The sequence below is a fragment of the Parasteatoda tepidariorum genome, chromosome 8 (genome assembly GCF_043381705.1).
Source record: "Parasteatoda tepidariorum isolate YZ-2023 chromosome 8, CAS_Ptep_4.0, whole genome shotgun sequence".
NCBI lineage: Eukaryota > Metazoa > Arthropoda > Arachnida > Araneae > Theridiidae > Parasteatoda > Parasteatoda tepidariorum.
This window is the reverse complement of record NC_092211.1, coordinates 12,460,751-12,478,304: the sequence shown is the minus strand read 5'-3', so window position 1 is coordinate 12,478,304 and position 17,554 is coordinate 12,460,751. Positions and strand designations below refer to the sequence as shown.

The 17,554-nt window shown below is 29.8% G+C and overlaps 1 protein-coding gene across 3 annotated transcripts in view; it reads left to right on the top strand.

Annotated features, from left to right (window-relative positions):
- Window positions 1-288: 288 nt before the first annotated feature.
- The window catches only part of LOC107446009 (tyrosine-protein kinase ABL1), a 41,887-nt gene continuing 24,621 nt past the window's right edge, over window positions 289-17,554 (top strand). The window contains exons 1-5 of one of the 3 annotated variants that reach the window (XM_043043856.2): window positions 289-676; window positions 3,670-3,870; window positions 8,715-9,013; window positions 10,936-11,208; window positions 14,596-14,680. In XM_043043856.2, coding sequence (XP_042899790.1) covers window positions 523-676; window positions 3,670-3,870; window positions 8,715-9,013; window positions 10,936-11,208; window positions 14,596-14,680 — 1,012 coding nt within the window. In that variant the 5' untranslated portion in view covers window positions 289-522. Of the gene's footprint in view, window positions 803-3,669; window positions 3,871-8,714; window positions 9,014-10,935; window positions 11,209-14,595; window positions 14,681-17,554 lie in introns of all 3 variants that reach the window. The other 2 variants (XM_043043857.2, XM_043043858.2) reach the window with 2 other exon arrangements.

The window sequence follows — 17,554 nt, the reverse complement described above, 5'->3', positions numbered from 1 at the left end:
AAAACTTCTTTTAATTATTTCTTATTATAACAATCCTAGATAATTTATTTTTCTGTAAAAAAAAATCAAATCAATGAAAACACAATGCTAGAGTTTATAGGCAGAACAGAATTGTAGTGCGTATACTTGTTTGTAGGACTTTACACGCCTCGAATCATTAAAAAAGTGTTGTTTGGGTGTGACGTCTTCAATTATTTGTTAAGCGCCATCTGTATAAAATATTCATTCTTACTAGAAACGACAAGGCATTCTCGGCTACCGAAGTTTCGTAAAAAAAAAAAAAAAAAAGGGCAGAAAATTCCGAGAAATTTGGAACAGTAACTGCCACTGTGTTTCTCAAGAAAACTAAAGAAATAAACAGTAGAGATACGCTGAGAATCTCATCAAAACCGAAACTCTCCTTTTATTTTTTAATTTAAACCCCTCAAATAACTCTTAAAACAATGGATCATTAGCTAAACTAATTCCTTTTCAGCCATCAAGGGTGGTGCTTGGTCTGCAGCAGGGCAACAGTGCCTTGGAATGGGTGCACAGCAAGGAAAAGAGACCCGCTGCGGTAGTGGGTCGTCCGTCAGTAGTACCCGTGGAAAACCGGCCAAGCACTATCAAAGAAGCAAAGCATCCAAAGATTCTAGATCTTCTATAGCCGCTGGAAATGTTTTCACTGAACACAATGGTTTGTGTAATTTTCCACCACAATTACCAAATCAATGCTTTGTTTCATATCCTTACCAAATGAGCCTCAATTCTTATATCAAATGCTGAGATTTTCAAGCAAAAAAAAAGTTTTGTATTGGTTACGGTATAAATAATTGTTTTTTTTTCACTTAATTCGAAGCACTTAGTTATTTCTTCTCTTTTAAATATTAATTCTTTTCATATAGTAGCTGGTTTTTTTTTTAAGTTGAAAATTATTTGTCAATATATCTTACACAAATTGCAAATGTAAATTATTAGTAATTAGCTTTCACCAGACGCTTTTGAAGTTCGATAAATTTGACCTACATATAAATAGTATCTAGAACACTATCATTTATAGATGTTTTTTTAATATTAATTTTTGCTTTTCCGTTTATTCTGCTTGTATGCTATACCGTTTGATACCGTTTATTCTGCTTGCATGCTATAATGTGCCAAACATGCCAAGAGGGAACTCTAAAAGTAATTTAGTTATAATGCATTCCCAAGGGCGCATAATTCTCTTGCGTGGGAAAAAAAATTGTGTGATAGCAGATTCATGTAAGCAAAATTTAAACAAGGGTTGGAGTTTTGGAAGTCCTAAACAGGTTTTGGACAGGACATGTGGGTTTTACTGACTAAAACTGTCCTAAACTGACTAAAACTGTCTTAAGGTGTCCAAAACCATGAACATTGGTAATAGGTAAAAATTCTATATGCGCAACCATTGTACACATAATAATTACATATATTAATAAATATTTGATACTTTTATTTAATTTGCTTTAACTTATTAAAGAAAAATACTATAATTTAATGGGGAAAAACTTATAACTTTCAAAGTTGACAATTCTTTGAACAACATTTCCCTTAAATATGAATAAATATGCTTTTAATTTTGATAAATTATGTTTTTGCATAAGGATAAATAATGCAATATTAATAACAAACTTTCTTAATGAAACAAAAACTTTTCTTTATTCTGTTTCTTGCTCAAAAATTAACCTTTTGTTTTTCACAATGTTTTTTTAAAATTGTGTCATAATTTTAAAAGGGTTTTGGACAGTTTAAGACAAAGGGATTTTGGACAGATTGGTTAAAACCCTGGTTTAAACCGTGGAATAGTCCAATTTCTCCTAAACCTTGCCAACTCTTAATTTAAACGTTACTACAGAAAATTTTCTTTTCCTTTGTTATTATTAACTGAAGAGAAAATTCAAATAACTCTGAGTATCAAACTACTTTGTTGCCATCGCAAATCTAATTAAAAGACTTGATTGTTCAAATAGACTCTCTTCTTAATTTGAAATCATTTGTTTTGTGTAGACATAGATAAAATAATATAAATGTGAATGTTAAAGATGAATTAAGAGATGGAGAATTCATATTTTAAATAGTCATTCACTTTTAGTTAAAAAGAACTTAGAAATAAAGAAGTCCTGTGTCTTAAGGACCAGTATTTTCCAAAGTATAGTGGAATCATTGGTGTACTATGCATTTTAAAACATTCATTCCCACTTAAAATGACCAAATGATAGTTAAAATAACAAATTATTTATATATCCTTCACTTTTAAATCTTTATTCTGTATTAAAGTGTTTTGATTTTGTCATATTTAAAGAACGTTTAAATGGCATATTTAATAAATTACATAAGGGACTAAATGTTACAAAGATTGAGCAGCTAGGTATGGGAGAATTTATAAATATAACTTCAGTTATAAAATAAATAATTGATTAAGTTTTATGTTCATGAATAATTCAATTTTAAATATGACCCTTTTCTTTGGTTGAAGTATGTTGAGAGCCTTGTTGTGAAAGTCATATAGTTTCTAGGATATTATTCTAAAAATATTAGTGCTATTTTTATCTACTTGAATAATTAACTTGTGTTATAAAACCGCCATAATAAACAGCCATACTGAAGGGCACTGTCCAGCTATCGTGAGAACTTCTCCAGTTAATTGACTTGCCTGCTTATGGTTACAAATACAAATCGCTTTGAATAAGGATGAAGAGATATCCATTTCATATTGCTCTAGCTTAGAGTCATGTCGTGTCTCCAAATATTCTTTATTAGAAATGGTTTTACCAGAGCTCATTCTATGTTGGGTAAACAGGGCACAGCACCCTGCTGCCCTTTTAGTCAAAAGAATTCACCCCGTTGCCCCTGAAGTAAATTAGTGCTCTGATGTAATAGACTCCATACCCCTTTTGCCCTTTCTTTCCTCAACCCTTCTTTATTTTCAACTCTTTTTATTCAGTTTGTCATTGCTGTCAATACATATATTTATATGGGAAAGGAAAAATAGCCATCACATCCCCTTGTTGCACTTGTCTTTGAAAGTTTGCAGTTACTTCACTATTATTAAATCATAATTATTATTAATCATTTTAATTATTAAATCATAACTGCAGACACTTAAAAACATACATTTATTATTTTATTAATATATGCATGCATTTTAAATAAATTACTAGGCTACTTAGCTCATTAACTCGATATATATATGTTAATTTATTAATAAAAATTAGTAATTAATATGATTGCTTTGGTACTTTTAGTAAAGTAGAAAAAAAAATTGACAATGTTTTTAATGGAATGTGTAAAGCCCATAGAAAGAAATTATTGCCTTTTTTTTAAACTTTTTCAAACTGCCCTTTTTTCTGCCTAGAATGAGCTCTGGTTTTACTTACGTTTCCATAACTGCGGGTTACCTCAAACTTTTAATGGGGAAGTGCTCTTAGGATAACTGGATAGTATAGGTGCTTTTTCTTCTTTTTTTTTTTGAGGATTAATTATGTGTAATGAAATATTGTCTTAAAGTTTAACAAATATCAACATTGATTCATCTATGATAGCAACATAGCATTTGAATTTATCGAATTTCCAATGAAGGTATTTTTTTTCTGTTATTATCCTTCTATTGTTTGAAGTTATGTTTTTCCAATTTTACAGTGCATCAAAATGATGATTATTATTATTTTTCAGAAGCACTGTTGCAAAGCAGACCACTCCCTCAAATCCCTGATGTGTCAGATGACATACGCAATCTTCCTCCTCCCCTAGATGCTCCCTCTCGCTGGATGTCAAAAGACAACCTATTGTCTCAGGATGAAAATGATTCTCAACTCTTTGTTGCTCTCTATGACTTTCAGTCAGGGGGTGAGAATCAATTATCTATCAGGAAAGGTATGACTACACACTCATTTTACTTAAATTTTAACAGACAGTTTGAAATTATAGTTGAACTTTGATCTGGGGTGGTTGTATTCCTGGGGAACTCCAGAATTCCGTTTTTTTTTTTTTTTGCATCACTCTTCCGGGTCTGAAAACTAAAGGCAAGGCACGTGATTTTTATGCGAATATCGCAGAATTCCCTGATTTGTATTCACAGGATTTAAAAATCGCACACCGTAAATCCTATTCTGGTGATTTAAAAATCTAATATCACAATTTGTATTTATGCCTTTTTAAACCAAGTATCGCTATTCGTGTCTACGCAAGTTTAAAATCCAATGCCGAGATTCGTATTCACTCGTTTTTAAAATCCAATATTGCGATTTGTTTTCACACGTTTGTAATATCAAACATCAATTTTCGCATTTATATGTAATATAAAAACCATGCATTGTGATTCGTATTAACGTGATCTAATAGTTATGCTCAGTGATTCGTATTTGTGCGATTTAAAAATTCATTATTTAAATTTGCTTTTTTAAAATCCAGTATTGTGATTCATATTCATGCTATTTTAACATCGAATATTGCAATTCTTGTAAGAAGCGTGTTTTTTCTTGAATTTGTTACCCTAAAAGTGTCTGCATTGGCAGGCAATTTAATTATAAATGTTAATTCAAAAAGTTGTGTTATTTATTAAACATGTATGATATAGAAATTAATATAAATTTTTTGCTCATATAATTTTCCGGATTTTCACTCTCTACGACAAACACCCCTGTTTGATCCATCATTCCCGCATCTTTCATTTTATAATGTTAATAATAACCATTTAAACCGTTTTTAAAACTATCAGATTCCGTCGTCTCTTGTTTAGAAATTCTATCGATTTTTTAAAAAAGTATTAAAGATATTTGGTTTTGAGGAAAGAAAAACAAACATTAATGTATGCTATTGATGAAGAAAATGGTCAGAGTATGGATAAAATGCTTCAAACAGCATGTTTGATTTCAGCATCAGTTGATGAAAATGTTGAAATCTGTGTTATAGTCACCTCAAAATATTGAAGTGCAAAGTGATTCTGATAAAGACTATGAAATGAAGCTACAACCAGTGCCAACTCTTGTCGAATGCCTTAAAGCCTTTGAAACAGTGAGGAACTTTCTGGCAAATAAAAAATTAACAGCAATCTGTTACAATTTTCCGAAATTTATTGGTTGTACATAAATGAAAAAAGTGTGTTCAAGCTGAAATTTTAAATGATTAATTTTTACATTAATTTTTCTACATTTTCAGGTCATTATTTGATATTTTATTTTTACCCGCATTTGTTTTTCTGTATCCATCATTCACAGTGAATTGCCAAATGAGCAATGATTGATATAGGATCTACTGTATTTTGTTTTGTTTCTATAAGCTAAATATTAACTATTTTAAATTCAAGCTTTTTTTCCCCTTTTATAATTAAAAGTGCAGCATTCATTTCAGGGTTCTCCAAAAATTATCTTTAATTGTATTTATTATCTTAAAAATTGCCTTTAATGAGTATTTAAAAAGATTAGACTAAAATAGCCCCATTTTATATTATGATTTTTATTATAGAGTCTACCTGTTACCATCTACTGTACCTTTTGCAAAAAAAAAAAAAAAAAAAAAATATGTGTTNAAAAAAAAAAAAAAAAAAAGCTAGTATGTTTAAAGATAAAGCTTAGAATATTGAACCTACATTTTGACAGAAAACCATAATTTAGAATATCAGTTGAAAGCTGGGTTTAAAAAAAACCAAAACCCAGGTTAATTTTATTGGGCATTTCTGGATTTTATAGTGTTTTTTATGATATTAAGTAGTTAAACATTTTTTAGATATAATTTTTGATTGAAAAGAGAACATTTTTAATATAAAGAAACCTTTTATGCGAAAATAATAATTTGGTTTTGAATTAAAATAAAAAAAGTTTTAATTTTTATGCAGAACCATCTTTTTATGCTGGTACAGTACAAAACCCGTTATCCGGAAATCAGAAAACCGGAAAACCAAAAAACCGGAACAAAATTCGATTAGTTTCCCTGCCATTTTTAAAAAAAAAAAATTTTTTTTCCTCATAAGATTTTAGGATTTTTTGTTCATTTTTGAAAGATGTTTACCTTACCATTATTTTGGAAATAATCATTAATGTATTACTTCATTGTTTTTTCTTCTTTTTAAGATTATTTAAATTTTTTTTTTCGTTGGGTTTAACTACTAAAAAACGGCTTTTTGTTGCGATTCAGAAAACCGGAAAAATCAGTTATCCGGAATATCGATGGTCCCGATCGTTCCGGATAATCGGTTCCCTACTGTATTAATAAAAGATTCTTAAATTAATTATTTTCTTGAGTAAAAATAAAATCATAATATTGGGATCAGAGAAAATTCTGTTTTATTTATTTATTATTAAACATTCATAAGTTATAGCTTAATTTTTTGTTATAAAGTAAGCCTTTTGTAGGCCAACTAACTACAGAGTTACTGTTTATTAAAATTTTTTTTTAGTAGTTTTAGGAATTAAACTCCAAACTATGTATTTATAGTTAGTTTTGATTTGAAAATTCTTGAATCAATAAAATATGAATATGAAATCTCTTAAATCCATTTCTCTTGTGTCTAATTCATTATTAATCTATTTTAATTATGTTTATTCCCCTCAAAAAAAAAAATTCCATTTGAGTACATGTTTTATTGAGTTTTTTTGAGTTGGTTTTTATAAGAAAACCCTTCCGTTTTTTTTTAGGTTTGTAGGTGGGTCAAAAACTCTGATTGAAAGACAAAACTTTTCCTCTAATTACTCAATTATTCACTGTTTCTTTTATGACAGCTGGACTAGAAAGAATATTTTTTGATTTTAGATAAGTTCAGTTCAGATTGTGAAATCACTTAGGAACTAAAAAGCAGAAATAGTGTATTATATTTAAATATTTCAATAAAAGGAGATAAAGAAGGACTAGCTTTGTTATTTTAAATTTTGACTTAATGAAATTGTCATGATACTTGAGATTAGGTTTATATTTTACATTTTAACAAGTACCAAAAATGTATGATATTTAATATTTGTAACTCTTTTTTTTTTCTGCTAATACTTCATTTGATAAAAATTTTATTAATAACTAAAAAAAAAGAAGATTGAATTCTGTATTTAACATATAATTAATTAACGAAATGGGAATGCATATTTTAGATATTGGTTGTTCATAATTCCTTCGCACATAATTATTAATAAAATTTAATGAGCATTTCTACATGTTCATTTAAGTCTTAAATTATAATGATATACTTTGATTGCCTAGAAAACTATTTTATTAACTATTTAGCTTACTATATACTGCAGTGGTGTGTAAAATTGGTCTAATATGGTAATTTTGATATGTTGTATTAATTGTTGAAAATCCTGCTTGTAATGCACAAGCTCTGAATCTTTCCATATGGAATTCAAATGAAGAAGAAAAACTCCATCTACAACTTCATTCGCCCGTTTCAAATGAAGATGACGAGAGGAACCTTGTTCTTTTTTAAAAATTATGAGATTTTTATTTTCCAAAAACAAAGAGTTAAAAAAATTGTGATTGCTTTATTACGCTCACTGGTTACCCATTGGTCAAATGCATTTTTTATTATTCTGATTTGACTTCGATAATCACTACAACATTTCTAATCATGGTTTGCAAAAACTGATCTCAATTGATGTTTGTCGTCGGATTGGTTTTTCAAATCCTGTCTGTATATGTGCTTCAAGACGTCACAAAATAGTTTTCCTTCTTCAGTATTCATATTTATATTGCAGGGGTCTGTCCAGACATTTTGTGAAAGGTCCGTTTTTCGTGAAATTGTGAAAAAATTACACACATTCTTTCAACCAGGGTCCGCTATTATGAATTTGTGCAAATAGGGTCCGTTATTGCAAAAAAAAAAACTTTTTCAAGGAGTTTTTAAATTGTAAAGACATACAAGATTATGCTCAACACTGTAAAATTATAATTAAAAAAATTAAATTTTAAAAAATAAACAACAATTGCTGCTTCTAAATTAGAGATGCAACATACAAATATTTGGTATTTAGCCTATACTGCTGAACGCAGAATATTAATTTCGGACGAATAATGGAAGAATCGTCTGCCGAAGACAAAACTTAATTCGTTTACATCCATCTTTCTTGTTTTCTGCCCTGGAAAGGGTTTATTCGATTAACAAAATAATAATGAAGATAAACAAATTTGTGAAGGGTCCGATTAAAAGAAAAATCATTTTGTGAAGGGTCCGTTTTTAAGTTAAAATATTTTGTGAAGGGTCCGTTTTTATGAAAAGATATTTTGTGAAGAGTCCGTTAACGGACCCAAATTTCTTCTAAACAGACCCCTGTATTGAAATTACCATCAGGCCAGTACAGTAAAAAGAATATAAAAATACTTTAAATTATTATTCTGTAAATACATTAAGAATGACTGCTGGTGGAAGAAAAAAAAAAGAATTCTAAAAAAAATTCTCAAACAGCAGTGGTCGCAATAGCAACGCATGCAATGTCGATGGATGCATACTGTTTACTATTATTACTCTTGAACACAGTTGAAACGTGTAATGACGTCCAAATAAAGTGCGCACGCCATCAAATCCAAGACCCATTTTGCCAATGGGTAATAAATAGATTTTTTCTTCATGTCTGCACATTAATTGCTTGTGGGTTTCAGATTGTGTACCCTTTTATGCAGAGTAGATGCATATTTTAAGTAAATTTTTTTTTAAGCACACATTTTTTTTTGTTATTGGTGTTTCTTTCTTTTATTTAATTTATGATATTTCATTTAAAATTTATTCTTATTCTCAGGTCAGCAGGTGAGAGTTTTGTCGTACAATAAGACTGGAGAATGGTGTGAAGCTACGTCATGGAACGGTCTTGTTGGCTGGGTTCCCAGCAACTACATCACCCCTGTCAATAGCCTGGAGAAGCATTCCTGGTATCATGGGCCCATCTCTCGAAATGCAGCGGAGTATCTCCTCAGCAGCGGTATAAATGGCAGTTTCTTGGTGCGTGAGAGCGAAAGCAGCCCAGGTCAGAGATCCATTTCAGTCAGATTTGAAGGGAGAGTTTATCATTACCGTATTAATGAAGATTCGGATGGAAAGGTCTGGACTGTTTCTTGATTCTATTTAAATTTATGGTTTTATTTTTTCCTGTCATTTTTAAAGTTTGTCTAAATAAAAACTTCCCTAGCCATTCTTCTGGACCCATGACGGTGACCCCCGTGGCAGAATCACTGCGATATTGTTGCGTAACGTTACAGAGATTCAAAGGATTTTTCTTTTGAAAAGTAAAAAAAAAAATTACTTTTCTTTTCTACAGAAATTTACACGTAATATTTGAATCATGCATTTAGATCATTACTTTTTGATGCGCACAATTTATGCCGATGGTATCGTAAATCGATGTTTGGATTGTATTTTCGGCAGTTATTGATTTTCACGTGGATTTTAAATATCTTGATACATATCAAAGAATTGGAAAATTCGAATCGTGCATTTGAGTATTTACTTTTTAAGGCAATAATTCTTTTGAATTTTTGGTAGCTATTGCCATTGATTTCTCCATAGTTTTTAAATCCGATATTTTTATACATTATTTTTTACAACAATCTAATCTTATTTTTTACAACAACGAAACACGCATTTGAGAAATTTGTTTTTCAGAATTTCGTCATCAGTCTTTTTTTCGGCAATTACTACTGCAGATTTTATGATTTTTAATTATTTTTTTATTGTGATTATTTACAAAATGCAAAGAAGAAGATACTTTGTGTGTCCCCCCCCCAACAAAATCCGGGAATATCACCCATTATATTAGAATAAAAAATTGTTACAAATTCAATTATATATATATATATATATATATANGTTATAGATGGAGGGTGGTCATAATGTAATGGCTCTTTGGTGTATATTTACTTTTTTTTATTATGCAGAGATTATTGTTCTTGATTTTCAACATTTTTAATTTTGTATGCATTTATTCTTTAGTTTATAATCATATATTATATAGTTTTAAAGTAATTTATTGTTGCATAAAAAATAACTACAATATTAATTTAAAAAAAAAAAAAACTTATTTTGATCTATCCATATTCTATGCACTCTATTTCCAATGTCAAGGAATTTCAAACTCCAGATTTCTCACTGTATGAGAAATTACAGTTTTTTAAAATCATTTTTAATCAACTTGATCCTACCTTTACTTTTTTTCATGTGAAAATGTTCAGTTTCACCAATTATTTTGTAGTTGTGCACAGTTAAAGAGGATTTCAGTATTTTTTTTTAATTGTTTTTCAGTACCCTTCTTAAAATTATTTTAGTTTCTGTGTATTGTCCTGATTTTTGTTTTGAACCACTAAGAGACCTACCTTAAGTTATTAAGTTGTCAACTTCACAAATCCGCCGGTGAATGTATGAAGCAGACAGGTTTTTACCGACTAGAAAAACGCATTTTTGACTGTATCTCATGGTGGGCAATTTGTTAATTTAGAATATTTTAATGATACAGAACTGACTGTGCAGATTACCTACACAGCTGTAACTAAGCACAGTTGTTTCCCAGGAATGCCAGGACATGACACAAGCACTCGTTGTGATCAACACGTCAAATATTATTTTACACACCAAAATAGCCCTTACTTTAAAAACAGCCCTCGTATTTTCTGAAATTTTGATACGATGGTATATTCTGTATCACCAAGAATTGTTGAATGAGTAAAAAATTGAAACCAGCTTCTGCTGAAATAACCCCTTCATTAATAAAATATCCCAACTGTCTGTTGTGAGGTCTGAAAATGTAATGTGATACTTCTTTTAGTTTGAATTTTGTATAGTTTCAGTTTCCTTTGAGTTTCAATTCAAACGAGATAACTGTATCTCACTAAAGACAAATTTACTTGCATGGAAAACCATAGGTTATTATTTTTTCAGTTGATAATTTTAATTTATTATTCTGATAAATATGTTGTGTTTTATGAACTTTAAAATTTGCGACAAATGTAAGATGGATTAATTTTTTTTAGGTTTTCGTAACCTCGGAGTGTCCATTCAACACCTTAGCCGAGTTAGTCCATCATCATTCCATTCATACAGATGGCCTGATAACTGTTCTTTTGTATCCTGCACCCAAGAGGAACAAGCCTACCGTCTTTGCCTTGAGCCCAGAACCTGATGAGTGGGAGATAGAACGTACCGACATTGTGATGAAGCATCGGTTAGGGGGTGGCCAATATGGAGATGTTTATGAAGCCATATGGAAACGTTACAACATGACAGTGGCTGTCAAAACTCTCAAAGTAACTCTCCTTTGTTAGAATTTTAGTTTTATTAGCTTCAGTTGCTTCAGAAAATAACACCAATCACTGGATTTTAACAATTCCAGTTCTGCCTTAGAAATGTATTTTTTTATTTTTTTTTTGTAATAATTTTAACTGCTTCCCTGATTATTCCGCGTTAACTCGCAGTGTTTTCACTACAGCGCGAGAATCTCGTTTATTTTTTACTTTTCTCGCATTAAAAAATGATTAACACGAGAAGATCGCACACTCTATTAATCAATTTCAAAGAGCGCGAATCTCGCGAATTTTGGAAAAATTTCGTCTTCTGCCATTTTGAATAGAATCCGTTTAACTTCTCTTCCTTGATCTTTCATTATTTTCAACATCGATGCTTGTTATCCAGCTTCCCTATTTACCAGTATTGTTTCGAACACGTGCGAACAGCAGAACACAATACCCCTCCCTGAGTGACGGAACACCTTTCAGAACACATTTCTCTGCAACCACGTGTTCACTGAAGGCAAGATTTCTTCATGTAAGACGTTTAAATTTTTTTCAATGCTACAAATTTACTTAGTGATTCCGAATTGTTCAGCATCTGTTGCAACGTCATTTAGCACTCAAAACCGAATTAACACAAAATATCGTATACAAATGACTGATAAACATTTGAGCAACCTAATGAGAGAAGCTGATGAAAAAGTAGATATAGAACATTTTTCATAAGATGATGGAGCAAAAATATTCAATGCTTTGAAAAGTTAGGAGATGTTAAAAATGTATTATAATTAAAGAAATATTTTTTTCCAAGTCTAATCATGTTTTTTTTAATTTTTAGAAATTTCACTAAACTTTTTGAGATCTCACCCAATTTTTGAGAAAGGGTGAGAAATTTTCTCTCATTTTTTTTTTCTGTAATGAAAACACTGCTCGGGTATGTATATATTGCAAATATTTATCATTCCAAGTAAACTTGTTCATAGCAGAATTCGTCAATATGTTTTGTTTTATCACGTTTTTACCCGGCTGAAAGCAAAAAAAAAAATCATAATCTGCTGTGGTTGGAAGTTTGCCAACAATTGTTTGGGAAGTTTGCTGTTTGTGAGACTGCAGACGTGTTTTGTGCAATTGCATATACGATGGTTGCTGAATTTACATAGAAAAAAGAGTAAAAAAAATGACTCACTAGTGAAAGTAAAAGTGATGCTGATGATTTTTCAGATTATGAAAATGTGAACATATAGAAGGACTAATATTTAACTTTTTTCATTTGCCCGAGATAATTTGGGACAGTATACTGATGCTAAATTAAATATTTTTTACGTATAAAAAAATTAAAATTTCAACTTAAGAACTTGTGTATTATGTTTTGTTTTAGTTCCTTGTATTCATTACTGAAATAAAAATATATGTTAATTTTTTGTATTTTTTTTTTCAAAAAAATTGGCAAGGGAAGCAGTTAATAATCTTTTAACTTGAAATAGTTCGAAAACAGTTTTTATTATTTCAAAAAACTAAAATATAATTTAAAAATGTCATTGTAGTTTGTCTTGACTTTGACTAGGTACGTCAATTCAAATATGCTTGATTTAAATCCTGCTTAAAATCACTAGGATTTATTTTGAAAGAAAAATCACTGATTGACTTTTAAAAAAACTATTTTTTCAAACATAAAACTAGTTATCATTTTTGTGTAAAATTTAATACAACTAAAACCTTTTTATCATTTATGTAAGATAAAACCTGTGTCTATAAGTTTATATTCTTTTGGGAGAAAGTGAAGTTATTTTCTTTTTCAAATTTCCCATGTTCAGCAGGAATAGAATACCATCCTTTGCATATATTCTATTTTAGTTCTATCAGAACTATTCATTTGTTATTATTATCATATTATTACCAAAAGTGCTCTTCACAACATACAAAAAAGCTAAAAACCATGTAACTTTTTTTCCTTATGCAACAAGCATGTGATAGAACCACCATTTCTTTGTTAATTTGATCTACATTTCTGGAGTAAAAAATTAAGAGAAAATGAAAAGAAGAAAAAATTGCAATCTTAATTGTCAATAATTCAATTATCATAGCAAAATATTCTTCAAACAATTTGGATATAATGAAACTTCCTTTATTGTGGACATATTACTTGGTCCACAGATGGTCCACAATATCAGGGTTTGACTGCATCTTCTTTTTTTAAAAATGTGTGTAATGTATTCCTTAACTAGTGATAATATTAAACGAATAAATGTATATGTATTCTCATAAATGGAACAATAATTCATTTTACTAGATAATAATTTCATAACATGACATTTAAATAGTTTTATTGATTAATTTATGCATATTTAAAAGAAATATTTCTAAAGATTTTTAATTTTTTTTCAAATTTGACTTTTATATTTAACATTTTTATGGTAAATCTTATGTAAATATATTCTTTTATGTTTACAGGGTTCCCACGGTCCTTGAGAGTCCTTGAAAGTCCTTGAATTTTTTTTTGCTAAATTTAGGTCCTTGAAAGTGCTTGAAAAACGTCTTAGGTCCTTGAAAAACTTGATAGGTCCTTGAATTTGTCCAATACTGCCGGCTGCCCTTTTTATAAAACACCCGCGGATCTTTCCCGTTCTTTCTGTTTTGTTCCCGAGCTCTCTCACGTGGTTTTTAACGCCACCGTTTCTAACCGGGCCTAGCGTCTTGGTGTCTGCCAAGCGCGCGGAGCACAGCAGACAATCAATGCGTTCGGGGCGAGACTCCACTTCATCTTCTGTCGCATATGCTTAGATCTNTAGGCAAAGCATTTAGGTATTATATTTGAAATTAATTATTGCCACAACAAGCATTGTTGCTTCTAGTAAAATAGAAGAGAATAATTTTTAATATTGATCTTAGATTAAGGTCCTTGAAAATTTTGTTAAGGTCCTTGAAAAGTCCTGGGAAGTCCTTGAATTTCAATCTCATCATAGAGTGGGAACCCTGGTTTATTACTTAATATTTAAATTGAATGTTTTGTGCTGATAAAAAAATGAAATGTTCTAAAAAAGTGATACATTATTTAATAACAATAAAAAAATATTGATTTAAATAAAAGAAATCTTTTTTTTTTTTTTTTAAACTTTAGGATTTTTAACATCATGTTATTTAAAAAGCAGGCAAAGAAATGGGAGAATGTTGCTGACCCTTTTTTAATTTCGGAAAATTCATAAATATATAAAATAAATTATAATTTTTGGTTTCTTTGTGCATCAATTTTTCAATTGAAAAGGTACTCCAACTATGTTCTATAAAGGATGCCAAAACAGACCCATTGATGCCAAATGCAAAAAAATGAATTTGTGTTTTTTTAAATGTTTTATATTTTTAAAAATGTTGGAAGTTTTTGAGGACATCATATTTTGTGTTTTGTAGGAAGATACAATGGCTCTGAAGGACTTCATTGAAGAAGCTTCCATTATGAAGGAAATGAAGCATCCTAATCTAGTCCAACTCCTTGGTAAATACATGATACTACATGATACATCTTTTTTATCCTATCAAAAAAATTATTATACAACATTTCTTTGTTACTCATATTATTTATTATTTTACTCTAAGTTTAAGTAATTCTATCTTTAAAATCTGTATTTATTTTCCTTAAAGTGTACTTTATTCTGTCTAGTAAAATAAATAGGCTTATTAATTATAGCATAAAGTTCAAATGTTTGAAATATATTAACTCAATATAAATAATAATTATAATGACCACTATATCCAATTTGTATAGTATTAAATTTATAAAAATTGATTAAAGGTGCTTATTTTTGATTTCCTTTTTTAAAAACCCCCTAAAGTGGCTTCTTTCATTAAGTATTTGTAAAAAGTGCTTAATTTTCTTTCTTCCAAAATAAGACTTTTTCTTAGTCATGATGATTGCTGTCCTGAATTACGTTAAGAAGCATGGTTTTCACAATGTTCAGTTCAAAGTTTTCACTATTCATTCAATCACAATAAATTTCGGTTTACCGTGATCATCCATACGATGGGACAGCGTCTATCATTTTATATGTTGGATGAATTACTCAAGGGGACACATTAACTAAGTTGGATCCAATGACAAGGATTGTTGTAATCACGCATGAAAAAAGTAATCTGAAAAAGTTTTGGCATTTTGTTAATTTCATGAACACATAGATGAATTTTTATTTGAGAAGAAAGAAAATATGAAAATATTTTTAGAATATATGTTCTTTCTTGCATTTTTTTTTTAAAAAGTGCTTAAAAATATTTTTTTAAAATGCCTATAAAGACGATTGTGCTGTGGAAAAAATTCGGATTTCCGGATTTTTTGCTAATTGTTACAATTCACTAACCGAATATTTACGATCCGGAAACTTCCGGATCGTAAATATTTTTTTCTGGTAAAATAATACATTTGATTAGAGATAAAAGTAAACTTATACATAATTATTCATCTAAATTTTGCTGCATATAACTTGTTTGGAATTTTATGTTTTGAAAGTATCAATGATTTAAGTTTATAAAGACATTAATTTTTTGAAATGCGTCATTAATGATTTTAGTTGTTGGGCTCACAATCACCCCTGTGCTTAAAAGGTGCTTATTTTTTGTTGGAAATATGGCTACACATCCTGTTTTATTTCTTTCATTTACTCATAAATGATGATTTTTGATTTATATAGAAATACTTTATGGATTTAGTAAATAATTGTTATTATTTATCTGTAAAATATAGTGCAGTGCTGATTTATCACAACAAAAGAAATATAAATGATATTTCTATAGTGAAGAAATAAAAAATAACCATTAAATGAATATTCACGTAGAACAAGAAAAAAGCTACAAAAAAAGAGAAAAAAGTTGATGAACATTATATCTAATTAAACTTGCAACTAAGCAACTAGAAAATAGCAGAATTGTATTATATTCACTTGAACTTCAGATTTTGTCCTGACATATTTTGTTTAAGATAATAGCTTATTTAATAAGCATTCTGCTTAGTTTCAATGAATTTTTTCTTATTTTAAAAAAGAACAATAATAGAATAATTTTAAACATTAAAACCTTGTCTTAATTGTAATGGAATAAACTAAATCCAATTCTCAACATTTCTGATAATATAAACAAATCTTAAAAGAATGTAAATGATTAAGCGTGAGAGAGAATATTTTTGAAATTAAATGAAAATGCTCCACCTTTAGCGATTTTGGTCACATTTCAAAATTGTCTAGCACAACATATAAACTTGAATGGTAACCAAGTCGAATGCAAAGCACAGCTGTATTAAAATATTTTAATTCGTCAACCCCTCCTCCTATCCTAACTTTTTAATTAGTTTTAAACAATATACAGGGTATCCGTGCGCCTGGAAAGTCATGGAAAATCATGAATTTCGGTATTGAGCAAAATTTGTCATGAAATGTCATGATTTTAACTATTTTTTTTAAAAGGAAATCATGGAAAGTCATGGATTTAGGTGGCTAAAAAATCTAATTTGTTAAAATGGAATTTAAAAATACCCCACCCCCATTTCATGGTATTCCGAATATCTGAATTTGTAATAAAATCCCTACTCACAGTCATATTTTAATAAAATATAAAATGTTTTTATCATGGTCTTTAAAAGTTATGGTGTTCTTTCAAAAATGAAAGAAAAAACATTTCTCAGGGTTCCCACGGTCCTTGAGAGTCCTTGAATTTTTTTGTGCTAAATTTAGGTCCTTGAAAGTGCTTGAAAAACGTCTTAGGTCCTTGAATTTCTCCAATACTGCCGGCGGCCCTTTTTATAAAACACCCGAGGATTTTTCTCGTTCGTTCTGTTTTGTTCCCGAGCTTTCTCACGTGGTTTTAAATGCCACCGTATCTAACCGGGCCTAGCATCTTGGTGTCTGCCAAGCGCGCGGAGCACAGCAGACAATCAATGCGTCCGGGGCGAGACTCCACTTCATCTTCTGTCGTATATGCTTAGATCTTCTTTTTTCTTATCGAAACTGGAATACTCTCGAATTTCGTAACAATATGTACCTTGTAGTTTTCAATAAATTTGCCGTTCAATAAATTTGCCATCCACACTTGTCCTTACGTCATTTCAAAACTTTATTGCGTCATTTCAAAACTTTATTGTAAAGCGTATTCGCAAAGGCACGGCTTCGTATTTGTGTTATGTAGTTTAGACTAGTTATGCCTGGGAAGTGCTATTTTAATCCCCAATGGATGGATAATCCAGCTTGTAAGGAATGGATTTTATCGATGCCCGAAAATAAGTTCAGAGCCAAATGCCGATTATGCATGAAGGAGATCGATATCGCAAAAATGGAAGAATCTGCTCTGAAATCACACATGAAAGAAAGGTAAAATAACATAATGCATC